Source organism: Camponotus vicinus, unplaced genomic scaffold (assembly GCF_025532165.1).
Source record: "Camponotus vicinus isolate PSW18456_S1 unplaced genomic scaffold, iyCamVici1.0 SCAF_5, whole genome shotgun sequence".
Taxonomy (NCBI): domain Eukaryota; kingdom Metazoa; phylum Arthropoda; class Insecta; order Hymenoptera; family Formicidae; genus Camponotus; species Camponotus vicinus.
The window spans coordinates 1,079,867-1,103,272 of record NW_028141977.1 but is presented as its reverse complement, the minus strand read 5'-3'; the positions used below and the strand labels follow the sequence as shown (position 1 = coordinate 1,103,272).

General features: G+C 34.5%; 1 protein-coding gene across 14 annotated transcripts in view; it reads right to left on the bottom strand.

Annotated features, from left to right (window-relative positions):
* The window catches only part of LOC145972070 (CUGBP Elav-like family member 1-A), a 491,882-nt gene that overhangs the window by 293,272 nt on the left and 175,204 nt on the right, over nucleotides 1-23,406 (bottom strand). For 10 of the 14 annotated variants that reach the window (XM_083100293.1, XM_083100292.1, XM_083100296.1 and 7 more), the window contains one exon: nucleotides 3,036-3,281. The exons of 1 other annotated variant lie outside the window; for it this stretch is intronic. In XM_083100293.1, the coding sequence (XP_082956419.1) occupies nucleotides 3,036-3,226 (191 nt within the window). In that variant the 5' untranslated portion in view covers nucleotides 3,227-3,281. Of the gene's footprint in view, nucleotides 1-3,035; nucleotides 3,282-23,406 lie in introns of those variants that run through there. 3 more of the 14 variants (XM_083100306.1, XM_083100303.1, XM_083100304.1) reach the window with 3 other exon arrangements.

Sequence of the window (23,406 nt, the reverse complement as noted above, 5' to 3'; positions counted from 1 at the left end):
CACTTAAACCTTACAATTGTCAACCTGGTATGCTGTTGGTGCTCTCGTAAACTTACCTAACGATTCAACTTGCAATCGCATTTTATCCGATTTAGAAGAAAAAGTATAATACTTACGTCAAGATTTAGATTTTGTGCATCGCTTATTAAATGATGGGAACTGCTCATTGTGGTAATACATCGCAGATAACGCCATAAATAATACGCATCACGTGTGGCAATATCAGCCGATATTTGCATGACGTAAAATTAAAATAAACATTGTATGCCGTGCGCACGCACACGTCGATATATCATTTATTTTATGTCACCGGTATTATACGTGACAATATGTTATGCTTTCTATTTAGCGATACCATTTTACGAGATTTACGCGTGTAGCACGTTAGATAATTATATTAAAAAAAAGAGATTTATCTCGCTCTGCAAAAATTCATTATATTCGTGATATAATTCGCTCATATTCTCTTAAATAACGCTTTGATCGAATATACGACATAAAAAAGGTAAATTTTATAAAAATTTATAAAATTATATATTTATTTAACATTGGATGAAGCATCTCTATCAGCGCTTTGGACGATATTTTAATATATGAAACGTTACTCTTTTTTTTTTATTTTTTATACACAGAAATTGGCTACGTTACATGAATTATTTACGAACGCGCGCGTTTCTCCCCTCAAAAGAGCACGTCTGATAAATGAACGGCTTCGACCTTTTTTTTCTACGACTCTCAATCGATAATTTATTATTCACGAAATGCTAAGCGAATAAATAATAGAAAATATATATTCTCGATTTGCGCACAATCAGATTTTTCAATTTCATAGGTCATTCGGGAGCGCGCGTTATATTGAAATTTTCGCGAGTTTTTCCGGCATATCTAGAGCTTTGATACGTGAAATTCCGCTCTTCGAATCGCGCGCATTTTACGTAAGATGGGTACATATTTCAGCGACATCCACTCCGCAGGAGGTAGATGAAGAAGATTTTGGAGCAGAGATGAGAGAGGCGAAGAATGGCGCAATGTCGCACCGAAGATCGAGAGAGATCTGGCCCTCGCACATCGAGGAATGCCAGAGAGTTATTTTAGGCCTTCATTGCCTTCCCCATTCTACAGAGACACGTTTGCGCGACGTAACAAAATAATGAAGAAGAGCACCCCTTATCGTTGCGACAACACCCCTCCAGTCGACTCTTTCGAGACGACGAAAGGAAAAAATCTTCTCTCCGCGAACTCTCTCTCTCTCTCTCTCCCATCCTTGGTTCTACTTTTAGTCTTGTCTCTCTTCTTCCTTCTCATTCTCTTTTATGATTCCTGAAAGAATACCGGAGCACACGCTAAAGGGAAGACTTTACGATGATGAAGAGCGTCGTGACATTCTCCGCGCATAAATACTTTTTCCATTAGAAGGGGACATAGAGTAGAAACGTGAGCCCTTGTTCTAGGAGCTCGCCTCTTTGTCCTCGTAAACAGTCCCTTTAAAGCTGTGCTTATGAAAAAGTTACGGGTTATCTACGATGACGTAAGCGGACCACGCGTTTTCAAACACTCTTCGGATAAGAGAGCCGATAAAATATGATCGATATAATTGGTTTATTTTTAAAAAAATCTTGTTATCTTAATCAAACATTTCCGAGAATTCTTTACTCGGTTGGAGGGAACGGAGCGTTATTATTTATACCTCTAATATTATGCGCTTCCTTTTCTCTTTCGCTCGATTTTCCGTTACGAAGAACGTTACTTATACATATCGAGTACTCTCGCGGGACATTTTTTCCATTATGCCAAGCAGTATCTCATTCTCTTCTATGAACAATGAAATTACATAAAAAAAGCGAATCATAACCGACACGGCATAAACGTTAAATTACATTTTCCAAACGTTTCTCCAGTCATTGTGGCTCAAGGTAGCGTAAAGGCAGAAGAAAAAGTCAATCTAAAGTGCCTCAACAAAGGTAAATAAATTTTTATGTTTGATGCGTGTCGCGGAAACAACATTATTTAAATCTTTTGAGAACGAAAATCTAATTAATTATTAAATTATTTAACATTTACAAAGACATTGCTACATCTGAATAAATTATATCGCGATAAACTTAGCGCGTGACAGATTATTTTAAATAGTTTAGACCAAGTTTTATTCGAAGAGCTAGTTAATTAATCATGTTTGTATTATATCTAGTTATAGTACAGATCTGTAGTGTAGATTTTAAATTTATCAATGGTCGTTTCTTCCTCTCTCTTTCATATGTCATCTTCTTTACGTAGGCACAATATGTCAAGTAACAACTACCGAGCACAAAAGCAACACTCAGGCGACGTTTCATTGCGGCTTTACTTACTACACCATTGGTGCAGACAGAGCAAGAACCTTAGTTATACATGGTTAACGTTAATTGATGTTACCGGCTCTTGAATATGATAATTAATCCTGAAATGGTAACGCGTAGTACTGTAAACCGAGCAATGTAAACAAAACATTTTAACAGATTGCCGATGGGCTGTGAGATTTACTCATCCGGTATAATATAGGAATTCCCGTAATCTGTTATCAGTGTAAAATGGGCGACCTACTTTCAAGTTAGTCAGTAATTATTCATAGTAGCAAACATCACTGCGTTTTGTGCTACTGCAATTAATAACTTGTCTCAAGTGCTATGCATTATTGTGGTCTATGATCTAAAGTTATTGTTACACTAAAGATTTCTGTATTCTAGAGAAAACTAATTCATTCGATTTCCAGCTGTCAAAAATACTTGCAGAAAAATGACAAGAAAATAATTAAAATATTGTAATAACTTTTTGGAATATAATAATTACGATGCAAAACGGTATGTTTATCACTTTAAGATTAAGAAACAGATTTATTTTTATCAAGTTTTAAAAATTTCTCTTTTTATCACCTTAAAATTTCTTTAAAGAAAATTATAATTAACTTAAAACGTTTAACGAAAAATGCAAAAATGCAACAAAATTTTTTAAAAATAAATGTTATATTGCATAGTATAAAAATAATAAAAAAGACTCACGTATTTTCCTTCTGGTCGCCGTTGGCCGAATGCGATGGAGACGGTTGAGCCTGTTTGGAGTAGGGATGATGATGCACGTTGTTGTTATTATTGTTGTTGTTATGCATGTGCACCTTGTTGGCGTTGCTGTCCGTGGGAGAGCCTGGCGAGATTTTTCCCGCCAGAGCGTTGAGCGACTGTAGCATTTTCATTGGGATTCGTCTGGCGACCGGCTGATGGTGACTCCTTTGCTCGGTCTCGTTTATCCTTGAGGAAGACAGGATTATTGTACACTGGCGGTTTGAAGGCGTCAAACCCTCAAACTCTACTGTATGTCGCGCGAACGGGCTACTTATACGAACGACACACGACACTCTCGAAGCTGCGTTCGACGACGACTGGTAATTCTTAGTACGCGAATTATACACTCATCACGTGATTAAACACACCGACAACACGAAAGTGCGCGATTGAAAGACAGAAAGTCCCATTAAAGTCTCGATTCGTTCGAATAGTATGTGACAACGATTGATCCGACGTTCGTTTCTCTTTCGTATACTTCAGAATGCCAGAAGAGCGTCTATGGAGGTCCGTTGAGAGACGATTCAGCTATAGATATGGAACCCTGTGGACAAGTACCGGTGTTTCATAAGAATCTTATCTACATTCGCGAAATTGATTGCGTGCCGATTATCAATCTCGAAATTCGCGTCGTTAAATTTAACGATTTCAATTCCCGTGCTCGCTTTTGATTTAAGCTTCTAATGATATATAGCGGTGTAGCTGATGGATTTATTATTGCAATAATTGCGAAACGATTAATTTAAATTCATCGTATATCTCAGATCTACTTCAACCTCTACATTTATTATTTCCTTAAACGCGTTTGTTTGTTTTAATTAATTTTTACGAAAATATATTATACGTTTCTAAAAGATTAAATTTAAATTGCTACTCATTCTTATCGGATGCAATCTTTTTGCAATTGTACAAAGCAAAATTTGCATAAAAGTAAATAATCAAATGTATCTAAGAATAAACATATTATATATTCAAATGTATTTAGAGAAAAAGAATCTTTTTCTCGTGCAATTATCATAAGAAATTTTATCTCGTCTGATTCAACCATTTAAATGAGATCTTAAAAATAACACGACGAGATAAAATATAACAACTTTTTATTTATTCATGAATGCAATATGTTCTCAATAATTCATCTTGATGACATTTTCGCGGCTTGTTGTCAACTGTCGAACAACATTCGGTATCATAATTCGACTGTGCGGGATGTAAAATGTGGCGAAGATAAGATAAACACACGAAGACGAGCTGGGAACAGGGGACGACACCATAAAGGAAAACTAGCTGAGCCGAGGCGCGTGCAGAGGCTTCTTACGAGAAACTGCTTTACAACGAGTCAATTAAAAGTTTAAGTTTAATTAGAAACTCTCGACTCATGTGCGGTACGCGAGGGAGAGGAGTTTAATATCCCCCTGGCTTTCTTCCTTTTCTGCTTCTATCTCTCTCATTTTTTCGTCTCCGTAAAATCCTTCATTTGTCTCTGTCTCTTTCTCTCTATAAGCTAATTCTAATCCCAAGTTCCAGGTTCCAGGTTACCGGTACGCGACTTTCCTTTGTTTCCCGCGCATCTCGTAGCGGGTCAAGTCTTAGAAGTACGCGAAAGGACAAAGAGATACGATAGGAAGAAACTGATGGAATGAAAGCTTCAGCGTAACGATACAGAGAGAATCCATGTTTGTGTGTGTCGCCTAAGAATTCGAATTAGTTTCTAGCTTGGCAAGAAGGAGCATTTGCCAATTTTCCGTTGCAATAGACGAAATTCTAAAAGCGAAACGTCTTCAACTTTAGTAGAAGTAAAGTGTAGAAGTTGGGAAAGGATGGATGAAATTTAGTATCTCCGAAAGTATATTTCTAGAGTTAAATTTAATGTATAAGTTATATTTGATATTCGACTAACTCGATAACTAATTATAAATTACGTCATAAATATCGATTTTGATGTAGCAAACTAAATTAAGATTATCAAATTTAATTTCAAGAAGTAAATGCCGTACTTTATTAATATATGTATGTAATGAAGCAAAAATTGGACAAGTTGTACATAATTTATGCGGGTTTTCATGTCATGAATCTCAAATTTGATTTAGAGAGAATAATTTATGGCCTTTCAGAATTTAGATGAAAATAACTTAATTGCATGAATTCTATTTATTGCTTTAATTTAATACAAGACAGATGTTTGATTAAAATTGATCTTAGTTTGGCACAAAAAATTGAGCACAGATATAAAAAGATATTTGCTAGATATATATTTGAGTATATTTTTTTTTTTAATTTATTTAAAATTTATATATATATCATGTATTATTTTAAACGGTTTTTTAATTAATGGCGATTCTATGACAGTATTTATATTGCATTAATAATAAATTTTATACGATCGAGGAAAAAATTTACCAGCGATTATATAAAATAAAACAGATTTTGAAAAAGTCTGCTGTTGATCAAAGTGAATGCCCATCGTTTTAATAAACCCTCTAACTCTTGTAAAACCAAGTGAGAATTGAATGGGTACTTGCAAATCTTTGCCACTATATGCGACACAAGAAGAGAGGAAAGTGAAGCTGACACGATAGGCGTAAGAACTCGCGAAGGGATTTTAACCTTCCGCGGATTACATTTGGAGACCCACTGAGAGAGCAAAAAGATGAGGGTGCAAGGAATGCGTTGGTTTCAAGGGAAAATACAAGCGCGAAGTGGAAGTGCAAACTAGCGGCGAGGATGGGGCTATAATTACCGGAACTACAGCGGTTGTCAAATGTCAAAGAGGTTGCACATAATTTAACACATGAGGCGAAAACTGTACAAAGAGCTCAGCAGCTGCAGAGAGCAGGAAAGATAGAGAAAATAGAGGAGACGAAAGGTCCTGTTCGCTGGGAAACAAGAGAGAAAAAGAGAAAAAATGGGAGGGGAAGAAGGAAAGAGAGGGACAGAGAAACTGATATGTTACCCTTAAATCTCTTTTGTTCCATACACATTCATGCCCCTTTGGCTCTCTCTCTTTCCCTCCCCTCAACTTCTCCTCTCACTTTTTCTCGCCCGCACCCTTGATGTACACAGTCGCTTTTTGTCGCCGTCCACTTAACGCGCTAAAGCGCGTCAAATTAAAAACTCGAGACGACCTGGAAACAGCGATTAGTCGCTTTCGCGGCAGCGATTGCCCGTTATTGTTCGTCTCGTCGCTACTTTATATAACGCGGTCTCCTCACCAACAGAAAGGCCGACCCATCGTACCTTCTAGAGATCCCTTCACGAACTCCCGCGACTACCAAGCACCTGGTCCGGAAACGTTACTCTCAAGATACCTCCTCGGAGCTGCAAAGCGACGCGTGATACGCGATATCACTGCGACCTGAGCGGCGCGACGATCTCGTCGGCAGCACCTGAGCACTACGACTGATGACTCGACGAGCGCAGTTGTCGGCCATCGTATCTCCGGATAAGCCTTATCGGTATCCAAAGACCCCACCCTTTGTCCGTGGGTCGCATCCCTCTCGCGTCTTTTCCTTTTTTGCGATGCTCCGCGTATTTTTCTGCTACGTCGACGACGACAATCCGTGCTCGTGAACAAACTTCACGTTCGCGCAATTTTCTCGATCGCGCCGTTCGCTTATCTTTTCTCTTTTTCTGATTGAGATCCCGAATGCACCTACGTCGGATATCGCCAGATCGTCGGGCACGTCGTTCGAATCACCAGCTTGTCCCGGATCGTCGACGAGGTGGTCTCTTTAGAATGTCACGTGATCGTTCATGCGCGATCCAGACGCGTCATGACGACATTCGCGACGACGTTTCTGAATAAACAAATCGCGTTAAGGAGCGCGAAGTCCCACGACGATGATCATTTTAGTCCTGCAATATCACTTATAATCCATGAAGGATGAGAGCCGCGTCGATTTTACGACGTCGCCATGTCGGTCGTCATCTGCAAAGAATGTTCACCTGTTAAAGGTATTAATCCCGCACCTCACTCAAACGTTGTTGAAGTCGCTCATTCGGAAATTGCAAAGTTACATACTTTGATTTATAACTTATGATTACGTCATGTGAACAAAATTATTTTTCGTGTGAACAAAATTATTTTTTTCTCTTCTATCTAACTAGAAAATGAAGTATAAATTAAGAATAAAAATAGAAGATATAGGATTGTAAAAGTTTATCCTTCTTTCAAAAAAAGATTAAGAAATGAGTACAATCTGATTAACACTTTCTCGTGTGTGTTCGCACTTATACAAAGTCTCCGAGATAATATAAGGCCGGATGTGTCGCCCTCTAAAAGTGCCTAACAGCGTAGGTTAAAAGCGAAGGAATGTTCGTCAATATTTTCTCACTACCAGAGCGAGGTGATGAAGCAGACACCGACCGGCGTTCTTGAAGATTAGATAAGACGCTTGGCTGTAGTGACTTGCACAACGACACCGCTGCCCTCGAGATGTTACTGTCAAGCGACTGTCGGCGGCATGGTGCATTCGTGGGTGCAACGGCACGAGAAATATTTGACGTTTATTGCATAAGTAAGTGCCCGACAATGTGCCCGTCAAACCGCTAAAAGCGGCGCGCGGAAATATTTAGTGGATGTACGTATAGCCGTTGCCATAAATTACGGCATTATTGCCTCGAAGCTCGACCGAGTGACGCACGTTACACGCCTTTCAAATTAGACTTCCGTAATCCAAATGGCCTCGTCGCGTAAAACCTTAAAATGTCATTCCTAGTTATTGCGCGATACAAATGTCACACGGTATGACATTTGATTGATAAGCAAAGCAACTATTAGCATTATGGCTAACGTTCGACTCGAAAAACCGCAATCACGTAATCTACATTAATAATAAAAGGCTTTTAACGTTCTACAGATTTTATACGAATATGTGACATCTTTCATATGTACATAATATTTAAAAAAATAATTAGAATCATAGACGGAGAATATATGACATGATAATTAATATTCTTAACAGAATAACAAACATGGAATAAAATATTAATAATTGTCTAGGAAATTATATTTCACACAAAGATTTTCTTGCAAAAATTGCTTTTCAAATAATAAGGTAAGCGAACTTATTTCAACAGCATCTATTTCGGAGCACTGATCTTTCTCGCATTAATTATTACGTAATGTTGGATTTTGAAATAAGCAAAAAAGCATTATAAGTGAATGTCATGATATAAAGAAGAAAACAGTAGATATAGAAAACAATTAACAGTAATATAATTTTATTATTAGATGTCATGGCTTCTGAGAAGAATGAGTTATGATATGAGTACGATAATTTCTCATATTTCCTTTATATTACTCTTTAATTTTCATATATCTGCCTTAAACAATTGACAGTTCAAGAAAGATAATTGTCGCTTATTATTAGTTAGACCATAAAACTGTACTATTCCTGAAAACAGGCAATCGCAACCATCGAATCGGCTTTTGGCGTGTTGAGTTTTCCGTTCGACGTAAAATGAAATAATTAAGTATCTCTTACTTATGCAGTTTAATTCGAATAACTGCGATATCTCTATCTAAACTTCAAATTATTATAGTTTTCTAAAGTATTAACTTAAATTTCATTTATTTCTTAAAAATAGTTGTTAATAATCCAGAATATATATCTGAGTCTTTTTCACTTTGTCGACTTCATCTTGCTTTAAACTTTCTGTATTTTTTTCTTTTATTTTATTTATTTTATTTTTTTATCCATATTTCTTTTTTTACCTTTTATATTTTTTTACTATTTTTAATATTTTTAATGTTTTTTCTCTATATTTTTTCTTTTTTTTATGTTGTATTTCAAGGGTTTTGTTTGATTTCATACTCTATATATATATATATATAAATTCAATTCCATTGTGTATGTAAATGTATGCTCAGTTTTGTACGATAAGTTTGTTCTGAAATAGATATATGAATCTAATTCGGAACATCTCTAATTTTTTCCATACTCTTGGAGAATAATCATTTACAGTATTTCCTAGATATCATAGTTTAACATATATGAACTACCAATCGGAATTTAATTTCCGTTCCGAATTAGGTGCAGATAAACTAATATTTGGAACAGATGCAAGGCTTGAATTGATTGCTTGCTATTTCAAAATAAATCCTGTTTTAAATATTGAATTATTCTTATAAAGGTAAAAAGTGACTCTTTAGCATGTATTAAATTTATTTTAGATTTATTTTAGAAGACTTTAAAAGAAGATACAACAGTTTCTTTTTAATTTAACCCAAAATAGGGATTCCTTATAACTTCAAATAATACTGTATTTAAAAAAGTAATACGGTCAAATGAAATTAGAAAACCTTTTGTCAATATCATACACATTATTTTCGTCAAAGTATATTAAAGTGAAATGTTCGCAAAATTTTATTATCGCAGAGATATATTATATTATAGTTATTATTGTATATATTTAAAATTATTATTAATGTATATATTTATTTAAAATTATTACTCAATAATTTTCTTCGTGACCCTGTTTATTTCATCATCAATAGCTTTCAGAGAAATATATAAATTTCGAGATTGCTTCAGACCGGAATTTTCTACTGAGCGAATATTTTTGCATATTTTATAACTTTATTGCATCATTTGACGGGTAAATAATAACAGATCGATGAATAATATCAGCAACCGAAGGTTTGTGAAATATTGAAATACGTTACAACAGGGCATTATTCAATATAGCAATTAAAAATTCGTTCCGATTGATATTAACGCACGCTCGCATATCTGATGTATTTCACTGCAAAATTACGTTACAAAGCGGAATTGATAACGAGATTGTTGCCAAGCCGATAAATGCAGCAGTTGCAGGTAAATATTTAACAATACAATATTTTCATCGAGGAAAGCCTTTTATGAGATAGAAATGTCTGCAGGAATGGCCATTATATTCTAGCACCCCAAGCTTCTGAAACAAGTTTCGGAAGCTTTTGTTTGCCAAAAAGTAAAATAAAGTTTCACAATTCAAACGAAAAATTTTAAATCATATTTCATGAAACGATTCACTGGTTATTTACGTTATAGTAATATTTGCGAAATAATTATTTAGAATAACGTGAAGAGAATATCGATAATAATAAATAATAATAATTATAATGCGAAAATTTGGAAAATGTAAGATTATATAATACAATATCAAACTTGAGAATGTTACAAAAAGAAGAATGTGAGGAACACGTAATTGTAATGCAGTATAAAATTGTAATATTATGCAATACGAGCAGACGTAAGACAAGTTAGAACTGTTACGAATTATCGATTGAGAATTATGCCACATAAATTGCAGTGTAGAGACGGTTTGAAGCATGTTAGGCATAAATAAGCGGCAACCAGGTATAAGCAGGTATGCGCGCCAAGTGTGTATCTAGTTCTCGTCCGAAATAACAATGCAGGCGGTAGGATAGTACCTATCGTTATATTGCATAGCTAAGCAATCATCACTTATTTGCCGGAGCAAAACAGCCTCGTTTGCAAACCGACAAAGAGGTATTGTTCTTTCAAAGGATCTCTCCAGCACGCGCTCGGCTCCTACTATTTACATGGCCTAACTCAACATTATATCCCAAAGTTCGCGCGGCCCTTCATGAATGATGTATTCCAGGAAAGTCACGCTTTACACGAATAGAGAATCATATTTCTGATACAATATCTAATCTATTTGTCTGAAGATTTTGTGCACAACAAAAATAATATTCGCCGATATCTGCGAACGTTTTATTAATTTTTCACTAGATATGCGTCGATTAGAATCGAAAACTTTGAAGAGAAAGTATTTAGAATAGCGATTCTCAATTTTAATATTCATTTGCAAGCTACTTTAAACTTGTACAATTCTTCTGGAAATTTTTTATAATTATTTTTATAAAAATTGTATTTGCGAGAAAAAGTTTGATTAGGACCTTCATTATCATGGCATGGATGTCACCTTGCAATCCTTCCCATGGATGTCCTTCTCGCAATCCGACGGAATCGACTGCAGAAGCAATGAAATTCAAGTGGCAAGAATTCGCGAGTGGGCGCCATTTACGAGAACTTTTTCGCAGAGTGTCCTAAAGTCCAGCAAATCCGGACAAGTTATCGTCTTCCAGCTGGCTCTCGAACAACAAATCTCTCGAAGATGACAGCGTTTTTTTTTTTTATTCATTACGACGAGATTCACTCGTAAAGTTCTTAAAAGTCGACAAATGAGGAATTCCGAGAGTCGTTCGCAAAAAGTATGACGGTTCAATAAGCGTTTGATGATCTGCTTTTGTACGATCAATGAATTTAATGACATTAGCAGAGAATTCTTGAAAAAGATGCAACTTTTGCAGTATTCAGAAATAGGAAAGAATATTTACAATATAATATGCATATCATTACATGAAGAATATTAATAAAAATATGTAATATTTATAGTTTATCGTAATTTTATTAATATTAAATATCCAAATAACCAAACGTTAATATTAAATATCGAAGTTTAAAATGAAATGCATTTTAATAACGTATAAAAATTTTTTGTCTGTATAATATCTTTAAAATCTTTAAAATATACAATATTTATAGTTTATCTCGTAATTTTATTAACATTAAATATCCAAATAACCAAACGTTAATATTAAATATCGAAAAGTTTAAAATGAAATGCATTTTAATAATGTATAAAATCTTTAAAATCTTTAAAAAGTGGAAAATAATTATTCGTTTGAAACCAAAAGTCGTGTAATGTAAATAGACCTCGCTATAAAATCAACGTAATTACAATAGCCAATATAGGCGACAAAAAGCGCGATATTTATTCAAGCAACGATAAAATTGCAATTGCATGACCATATCTTTATTTAGAATACTGCGTGCGTAATAATATTTTGTTTTGTGCGCCTTGTAATACCGCGTTCATTTTTCCTAGCCGGATAAAATTGTGTTCATCGCGTCTCATTTAGTAAATACGTTTCTGACCCGATTACAAATATTCCCGCGATCGAATCTTTTCCACCGGTGTGCCGTTTAATACATTAAATACAAATACTCGTTATGCAGCTCACATTTACGAGCAAACGACGTGCAAAAATATCGCATATTTGCGACTGTAAAAGTTATAACCGTGACTGTGCGCGAGAGAATTCCAATGCGCGCCGGAAAAGATACTTCACCCGATAAAAATACGGTCGGAGGAAAGTACGGATGCAGAGTGTGAAGATGAAAAGTTACAAGAATGTTATTACCGTCATGAATTGCCAAAGGCAGGTTGCGTTTTCCAGCCCGTCGGAAATGTTCCCCTGCGGTTCGCAGCTCGCGGCGTGCTTTTTGCTCTTCAAACCTGTTCCATTTTCTACATCGAAATGCGACACGAAATCTCATCGAGAAGCACGAATGTAATATTATATAAGATTGAATATACAGATAGAGTATAATGCATAAAAATAGAGGAGCCATCTAAACTTTAAAAAGACTGATAAAATGAAATGGGAGAAAAACTTGATCGAAAATAATGTAATCATATAACAATTCAAGCATCAATAACACTTGAAAAAATGCTTCAATGTATATGTATATCATTCTCATTTAGAAATATATTATTGTTTCATTCATTTACAATAATATTATTCGACATTATCACATGAAGAGAAAAGAGCGACGGATAATATAAGTTGAAATATTTCATAAAAAGTTGAAATAAAAAAACTTTTTATAAATTATTTGTAATTTTAAATGATTACACATTCTGTAAAAAATTATGTAAACACAAATAACAATAAATTATATTTGTCATTTAATTTTTTAAAGTTTCTCTTTAATATCTCTTCTCAGTCTCTAATTAATCATATTAATATTAAAAAATTATATATTATTATGATCAGTTATATATTATATGATGATGAAGAGCCATGTTATTCTATTAATATACAATTTTACATATTTCCATAAATTGTAATTAGTAATTAAATATGTCTCATATCGCACAAGTTACACTTGTTGCCCGATAATTACAGAAAATAATAATTTACAAATTAATTTAATTATTTTTTATAATAATTATTGTATGAGATTATATATAACAATTATAAGCCATAAATAATCTTAATGATTCTTCTCTTCCTCAATTTAATATTATTTTTAAAGATGCAGGTAGCGCTAAAATCCCAGAGAACGTAACTTTGCCGATATAATGCCAATTATTAATGCAACCACATAATAGGAATACCACAGACTGAGTATTGTAGTTTGTCGGATATGTCGTTGCGGATGTTATGTAGCAGGTGTACTGCGCTATTCGCCAACTGAGCGACGATGTGTGCTCGTTATTAGCAAAATTGCGTGAGCTAATTGACTAATTAGAGATTAACGATGGATACTCGTTCCGGATGTATTGATGGATTACTGTTTTGGATCTGCTATGAACGGCCATTATGATGCAGTTTATCGATGTATCTCTCAATCGATATTAGTTACTTTTTGAACATGTGTTACACAATAATGCGGTTAATTAATAGCAGCAATATATGACACAATGCTATTATGTAAACAATTATATTCTCGTTACCGCTGTTAAATATACAGATGTGATAATTTATGTACGATACTCTGTGTACACTATTTCAATTGTACAAATAAATATTTCAAAACTCGGGCGTGGATATTTTTTTTGTAATAGAATAATAACTATATTTTTTGATATATATACATATATATATATATTTACTTTGTACTGCAAAATATCTTCTATAGGAAACGAAAACAGAGCGAAAGAGATATACATTTCGAAATATATTATTTCGTAATATGTAATAGATAACTTTGATGCGAATCGACTTTTCGTTGATAAACGAGAGATATTTGTACCGAGAGAGCTACCGAATGACAGGGCATGCCCATTACCGATGACACAACTAATTAATTAGTGATTAGCGATGAAAGCTCGGCCGCTCTCCGCTGTATTGATGGATTGCCGTGTTTCCAGTTCGCTTCGGCCATACATTATACCAACAAGTATTCCTAATAGTCGTACTAGTCGATCGGCATCAGCTAAAAGCATTTTGCGCGGTTCGGGATCTATCACCCCTATACATTATTTCGAGTTTCAAGAAAGAGAAATGACGATGAATTGATTACTTTTACTCTCGAGCAATTAATTAATGCATAATGATGGCCTTACTTCTTATTATGTCATAATAAATTCGTCTATATATATTTTAGATCCATAATATGCGTAATAATATCTATTTGTATACCTTTTTACTCAATAATAATCTGATTTATTAATCTTTAATTTATATTAGCTAAAATATTCAAATAAGAATAAATAATAATAATAATTTTCTTTAGTGCAAAAGAGATCTATTTATTTGGAGCTTATAATTCATTTTTAGAAAATTCAATAATTTATATCATAAATATAAAATATTATTTAATTCGTTTCACTTGATTTGTCCAAATATATTGAATGAATTCTTATAATAATGAAAACTATTATTGTTGATAAGATATTTGAAGTAACGTCACAAGAACGTTTATCGTCTCATCATTTACTAAATTTGTGATAAGAAAATATAATGCTGGATATTTTAAATTAAATTCCATAAAGCGGAATATATCGTCGATAATACGCAGAAGTTTTGCGGCATTTTCATCGCAAAATACGGTTATTATGGAAATTCCGCACTCATGGGGCAGCCGGTTTGCACAGTCCATCGACTTAAATTCGATATGAGACGAGACTAAAGAACAACAGCTTCGCGATAGAGCTTTCGCAACGAACGGCGAACGCGACGAAAGACGAGGCAGCCTGAAATCAGGGAAAAAGCTACGACGAAAGAGCATTCCTCCTGGGATTGATCCCAAACAGGGATAAGCGTTATCGACGTGGACACAACCTTACGCACAGCCTTCTATCGAGCATTTCCAATCACGAGATTGCTCAATCGCAGCCTGGTTTTCTCGGCTACGTCGTTTTTTTCTTCGGAAGCTTTGCTTTCCCTCTTATTTGCTAAAGCGAAAAGACCGAAGCCAGATTAAAAAGTACGACTACGACCCTCGAGAATGATTATCTCCGATACCTACAATACAGACAAGGGAACAGGACAAGGGATGAATAGCGCAAAATGCGTCTGCTGACTCAATCTGATTGAGTACAGTTGGAATAGTCGACATAAATGTAAGGGTCTCTGATTAAAAATTATTGAACAACAACGACTATTCATTGATTCAAAGAATATTTCCTTCTTAAGAGTAAAATTTTTAAGATAAAAATATGATTTAATTGATTGCTAATTTCTGATTTTTCTCATAAATGTTAAAAAAACTTATTCTTAATATAAATTATTCAAGTTTTCCTAATTATTTATAGTGATGAATTATTTTTTATGTTATATGGTTTCGAAAAATTTTTAAATTTTTTGTTAAATAATATATCATACAATGTTACTGTGAATTGACTATAAAAAAACAATGTAATAAACTTGAAAACATAATTGGTAATATCCAGTTTTAATTTTGGAATCGCCGGAAATACCATTCATTTAATTATATTACCTCTCGCCGGTTAATAAAAGAAGAATTCTTCAGTTAATTAGCAGCTCGCCGTACTTCCATATCCCTCATCGAAATTTTAATCTCCGGCGGGACAAAAATGAACGCAGGTACTCCGTTCAACTAGAGGTTCTCCACGGAGCCAGAAGAAATGGCATTAATGCGCCGGAACAATTGTAAAAAGTAGATTAAAGCGGACAGTCACGACCGCAAATAATTCCAGCTGCGTCCGTCGTCGGATATCATAATAGACCTGTTATTTAAATGGACGTCATCAGCGGGCACGTGACGTATCATTAAACTGGGACATTAAACTGCAAGCGTTAATCTTCTCCCCCGCGCGTACGTTTAAAACTTTCGTCCCGCGGGGACTCTTGGCGTCTCTCTTCCCCTGATAAACCGCCTTTCTTGCTCCTTTTTACCCTCCTCGATCCCTTCGGACCTCGTCCCCTGCTTCGTCTATCCCATGGCTGAACCAAGTGCTCGGTGACACGACAAAAGTCACTTAGCCCGGTGATGAGGTAGGCTTTGGCGATTTCCACTGCCATCCCGGTATCTGTTGTCGCGTGGCGGGAGTAAATGAAAGTAAAAACCCTATAGCCGGGAAAAACCCTTATGGCGCCCGAGTATCCGCGAATGAGGTTTATCGACTATTTTCTGGCGCAGTCCGTGTGTGAAACCGACTGAAAGCAACGAAGAAGGAATATCGCAAGCGCGAGCGCTCTATAGAATCAGTTTTTTACCATGTATTCTCTGTCTCTTTATGAAAAATTATTATTTATTTTTATAAAATGCTCAGCACACTAAATATTTTATAATTTGCCGCGGTATAATATTTTGCCTTTGAGCTGTCTTTATTTTCCTATAGTACTTATACACATACTGGTAGAATATACGAGAAAGTCAGCGCAATATTAAAAAATTGCGAATATATGTATATATATCTCTTCGTAATAACGTTGCGATAATGTTGCATTCTGCTAGAAATAAACTTAGCTTTACAAGCGCAATATTGGAAATTGTGCAATGATATTTATGTCATATACTTCTCAAATAAAGATAAATTTTAGAAAATTCTCGAAAATAAATAATAACGTACATAAATCATAACAATTCATATATTTACAGATTATTGAAATCCATAATATCTTAAAATTAGAATTACAAATTTGTAATTATACTTTACAAATAAATTAATAATGGATGAAGTTAATGATAAAATTAAAACACGACATGAAATTTACAAAATAAATGTATCAGATTAATTAAGATTATTTATTTAATTTTACGCATTATTAGCTATTAGATTTTATATAGAAGCGAATAATCTCTCTTTTTCCCCCTCTTCTACAAAAAAAAAATTTATCGCAAGAAACAAGCATGGGACATAACGAGAGTACGATTTGTATTCGCGTGAAGAGTTTCAAATAGTAGATCGCGATACAACAACGAGTCGTGGAAACTTCCCATGTCTTCTCTTTTCTAATTTGCCCTTAAGTTTAAGTCATATTGTTACCGCGATTTTCTTGTAACGACTTTTATTCGAAACTTGTCTTTGTTGCACGTATTTTAACTTGAACACTTTTTAACTACCGAGTTTGGGCGGGAGCTTTCGCAAATGGCTTTAAACTAGCGGATTTTTGTGGCGTAATAATGAAAGGAATTTGCGTGTTGCTGTATTTCACTTTGTACGCGTCCAATATTCCAAGAGTTAAATGCGAATAGGGGAATATTACTAGTGCGATGTTTTATATTAATTTACATTCTTACTTTTCTCTGGGTATTATGTTCTTTGTGTGTTTTATATTCTTCATTTTCTTGAAAAAGTACACATTATATTGCTCTAAAAATTTACATGTCAAAAAGCTTTGTATCACACAATTCTACATGTAATAAAGTCATAATAAAAACTAGACCAACGCATTGCTTGTCTAGATTACTCCTTAATCGTATATATCTGAATGTTGCAACTGCTCAAATAAAATTGTATCTTTAATTTTGATTAAATATCAGTGATATCTTTTGATTAAATACTAATGATTTAATTCCCGTAAAAAACCAATATACAAGTTTTTCTCATAAACTTGAAAAATTTATTTTACTTAGATAAAAATCCTTTAATGGAAAATCCAAACATTAAATAAAGATAAATAATATTAAACTTGAATATAAAAAAACGGTAAAGCATTATTTTCTATTTAATTTAAAATTACTTGCTATTAAAAAATTAGAAAGACAAATAATATTTTATTATCTTTTATTTAAAAAAAAATTGATTTCTCTATCTCGCTCAAATGTATTTAATGTAAGAATTAACAACAATAATTTCTGCATTTTGCATCCAGCGGCTTTATAAATTGCATAGAAGTGAGCTTATACCAATTATTTGAAAGTATCAATACAAACTACTGCATCCAACTTAGAAAAAAGTGTGTTGAATAGTATATAACCAAAATTGTGTGCATATTTTTCAAAGTGTAATTTACGCTTTAATCTCGTGTTAGGAGCAACTAAAGTTCCACAGAACGAGAATCAATACAACAACAAAATACGCAAATAAAGAAGCACCCGAGAAATGAGGTAAATTGAGAAAGTGAATTGAGCAACCGGTGATTTTCATCAAGCAGGCTAGCTTGATTTGATGCGTGCAACAGGTCCTACCATTTACTTTGAAAAGTAAAGACTAAATCAAATTTTAGTCAGCGGTACACCGAGTGTCTTGCTATCTTATTTCATTTACGCGCATTTATTTTATTCATTATACGCAACTCATAATTAGATCATGGTTTATGATATTGAAATTCAAAGACCATATTTTGTACCCAAAATATAATAAAGTATCATATTATTATAAGCAAGTTTCATACTATTACTCTTGCAGTTCAAATAAATTTAAAATAAATTAGATTAAATTAAATATATTAACCTAAATAATAATATTTTATGTAAACTTGCAGAAAATATGAAATTAACTTTGAATATACAAATGTATATTATGCAAATATTGCTAATGTAATAACAAATATAACTAATTAAATAATTATATACATATAACGTGATAATATATAAAATTATATCTCTTTCTTGTTTATTGTTAGTTCGTCAAAAAGTTTTTATTTTTCAGTCATTAATAGCATAAAAATGATGGGAATGAAATTCTCTCTCTCTCTCTCGCTCTCTCTCTTTTTTACTCAATATTTTTGTTGAGGATAAATCAGATAAAAAATATATGTAGTAAAAAAGACATTTATTATATTTTAAGATAAATATATCTCTCTCATTTACTATTGTAATCAATTAATAATCAGAGATAATCAATGTGACAGATTAATGGATCCGCATATAATCGTAAACTAAATTATAGTCATTATATTGTAGCATCAACTGTATCAGAAACAAAACCGCTATGTGAAATATGACATGGCAAGCTTGCCATCTATCCAATTTTTATCAGTGAAAATCTTTGCGAAACACAGAACAGACAGTTGATATGCCAACGTCAACATATAACGCAGACAACTCGATCATACTCTCACATCAGATATATTTTATCAATGAATGATAAACTTTATCGACTCCGATGTCGGACTGTTTACAGTGAAAACAATCCGACACATATAAGCCCTACAGTAATTTCACATATGTCGATTCTATTGTTGACACAAATAACGTTTGCCGCCTCCATGAACAATTTTATAGTTGGTATTTGAAAATTGTCAAAATGTGCGCTTGTAGGATTACGGCCTGATTCGTCAAAATATTGGATATGTGGCACACTTTTCACCGGAAAAGAGCAACCAAAACTACTGGTTAACTGTTTCATTATTACTAGGACGCGCAAGTACATAAAGTTACACTGTCAGTTACCTTAATCGATGATTAGAGATATTTTATTAACCGATAGTAGAGTAAAAAATATTTTTCTCAAACGATTCGAGCTAAAAATTGTACATTTTATTTTTTTCGCCTCAATGCACTCTTCAGCATCTTTCTAAAAATCTCACAATTTTTCACTCGTATAACTTCATAAATCCTTAACTTATTGATGTTCAACGATGATGTTATAAAGAAACAGGTAAAATAAATTCTCCTCGGCATCGTGCTTATGCAAAAATTCATATTTGAATAATAAATTTTCCTCGCTAAATATGCGCAGGATAATTAAAACGCGCTTCTCCGTTCATGTGCGGCTCCGGCATTTACTTCTCTGGCGTGTACTTCAGCTTCGTTCGATACCCGCATGCATTCGGATGCCGGAAGGCATCGCGGCATGTTCCGGCCTTGGAACGACGGTTCTCCTCCATTCGCGAATTTGAAGAGTTTCAAACAAATCCAATAACACACGTTGTACAAGATGCCGCCGCGGCGGAGACCGGAACGGAAGTACAACGTCTGTGCATCGTGTATGCACCCGAGGTCTCTTCCGCGCGCATACTCGAGATTCTTGTGCGAATGTATCCCGCACGTATGCGCACCTGCGCCTACATATGCGATCCATATGCGCACAGACACGTGTTTGCCGCGCGACACGCTTATACAGGGTGTCGCGCGATGGATTCCTCGTTGAATTCACGGCCGGTTCTCCCTCGGCGAAAATTGAATGGGGAAAAAATAATTTCTACTAAAAATAAATTTTTTTGTTTACACATTCGAGTCTGCGCGAATTACGAGAGCGATTCTACGAATATCGAGTTTGAAATATTTTTTTAAATACCAAACCTTAATAAAGTTCCATAAAATTTTTCTACAGCCTTGTTCCTTACAATTGATGCCTTACAAAATTTTGTATTTTTATTTTAAATAATTTTCTCATGAATTTTGAAAGAGAGAGAAAGATTGAGAGCTACTATTTTTTTTTAGTTTTGATTTTAACGTTCGCGATTCAATAAAAAGGGGATAGTGAAACACATTACCCGCATTCTGCGACGCATCTTGCCACAAGCACGAGTACTTATCACATGCTCCACATCTAGCACGATGTACCTTCTTCGTTCTGCTCGCGGAAAATATCCAAGTACATGCTCGCGCATGAGCGAATTCTAGATGTAAAGCTCGCTGCTTTCATCGGTAGATGTATCGCGCATCACAAATCCGTATCCCGCGAAACGGAGAAAGAAGGTAGGTGTGCGCACCTACGTATACGTGCTTGCGATAAAAATGGGTCGGAGAAGATGGAGTGCGGGTTATCGAAGCTCTATTTTCCGGGATCGGCCTGAAAAGCGCCAAACATCAATGATGCGCTTCGGAAGTGGCATTGAGCCCTGACGACGAGGGGTAGAAATATTACTTGCTGTTTTACTCATTCTAGAAGCACTACAATGTTTAGTCGCATTGTTTGTGTGCCAAATTGCTCGATTCATGTATGATAAAACCATAAAACAACTCATAATTTTATCTTGTTTTTAATAAAAATCTATATATTTAATATATATTTTTTATTAATAATAATATACCTGATTAAAAAAGGGGAAAGAAAGAGAGAGAATACACAAATATATAATGATTAAAATTGCTACAAAATTGAAAAAAAAAACGTTCTTTTACAGCAGCTTTTTTCATGCTTTACAAGCTATAAATATATCATACTTTAATTGTTGCGATTTCTTGCTCTGGATGGAGGAAGAGGGAAAATTTGATTAATTTGACGTTGATCTATGTCATTGTGTGATGCTTCGAAGTTTGACAAGGCAGGTTCAGATTTACGACGTAATGTCTGCGTCTGGAGACACACGTTCGCCAGCTTGCAGTGACCGAATCCGTCCTATCTGAGTACACGCGTGGTAGCGCCCGCACAATGGGTAGATTACGAGAACAGCATCCTGTACGCTACGTCGAGCACGAAGATGGCAGGGCCCGCGCACGTGCATAAATGGGATATGTCGAAAAAAAAAGAAGAAAAATCATACACGTGGATTTCCATTTTTATGGCCGCGAAAGCCGCCCTCTTTTCTCCCATGAGAACGCCACCGCCGAATCGAGTGGTACCGGACATCGACCACTTTCATCGCCTGCCCACGCCGTCCTTATTCCGAAGGAAGCGATAGCAAATAGCGATATCGGACGAATGTAGAGTCCGGCCGAAGCGCGCACCCCCATCTCGAGGTAGATGAAAAGTATGATATAGCGCATAAATATAAGATGGAAATACCATTTCGTTAGCCTTTTCCACATCCCTCATGCTCCAACGACACGACAAAATTCTGTGGATCGCAAATAGAGGAATTTATATGGTCAAAACGTCGGCATACGTTGCTGCCGTAAAATGTTAGATAAACTCCCTGACAAATTTAAATTCAATATTTTTCCTTAATAAAAAATATATTAAAGATTCAAGTACGTGGAGATATTTAATATTGCAATAGTAGAATAATATATCGTATATTAAAATATAAATAATATTCCCAAAAAGTTAAAAGTTGTGAAAAATCATGAGATAAAGGAATCTTAAAAAAAAAATAGAAGAGAAAAAAATTGCAATATATTTCTAATTTAAATATTAAATCGACATGCCAAAAATCTTAGTTAATAGAACATTAAAAATTAAAAATAAATTACAATTTAAATTATTAAATTTTTGATGAAAATAATTTACTCTGACTACATTATTAAGCATTGTACATTTTACCGGTATATGATTTTGTGATATTTAACTAAAAAAAATATAAAGAAATAGAAATTTTATTTTTCGTAAATTCCATGTTACTGAATTGAATTGTAATTATTAATGTCCAAATTACAAAACTATTCACGTTGTATACATGTAAATGCGAGCTAAATAATTTTCAAGTATCTATCTGGGCAAATTAAATTTTTTGCTACCGTTTCGAATCAATTATATTGCGTGAATTTTCGGAAGAATTTTCGTTTACGATATTATAAGAAATAAAAAAAAAAAGAATTTAACTCTCGAAACGATTCTCGAATCTAACAAATCTGTCGCGTAGTTTTACAAAGTTGGTCGAGTCTGCGATACTGAGGTTGCTTGAACGAATCTACGAGCAGGTACGAAAACTTGGAGTCATCCCAGTGCGCTTGTCACGTGCAGGTGAGGCATATCTAGAAACCGCTGCTTCTCGCTGCATACCGCGCTTAAAGGTAAGAACGATGCCGAAACGGGGATGCAACCTTCTTCGGTGAGAGCGCTCTTGAGACATGTGCTGGGGAAAAGTTTTAACGAGACAGCCAGAGATTTCTCAAGCGAGGAGAGAGAGGAGAGAGTCGGCGAATCGCTTTTTCGTCGGCGCACCCTTCAAGAAATGCAACCCTTCGGGATTCAACTCCACCGCTAGGAACGACGTTTCGTGTTACGCGACGATCCTTCAACGCGCTCTGCTCATTGCGCGACCCATGCACATCGCAAAAAGCTCCGCTGGTTTATCAGCGAAGAATTATCGTAAGCTGAGCAAAGAAAACATTTTCCCAGAGCTCAACATCGCAACAATATTGTCAGTTTAAGAGAGTCGTATTTTTCTAGAAACACGATATATTTTCTATATTCCCAGATACTTGAAAATTATGGAATATTTCACATCAAATTTCGAATGTTACTTCCTTTTCTCGTAAGAAAAGGTTGTATATCTACAACTTTTTGCTCTCTTAAATTATTACTACTTATTTTAATGATTTTTCAATAATTGTAAATTAAGATTATTAATGCAAAGATATTAAAATAATAAATATTAAATAATAAAATATTAAATAATAATTTTCAAACTTTTTACATTGACAGACAAACGCTGCACAATCTATGATTGAAAAAAAATGCTGTAAACACACCCTTTAAAGGAGAAGCGTGA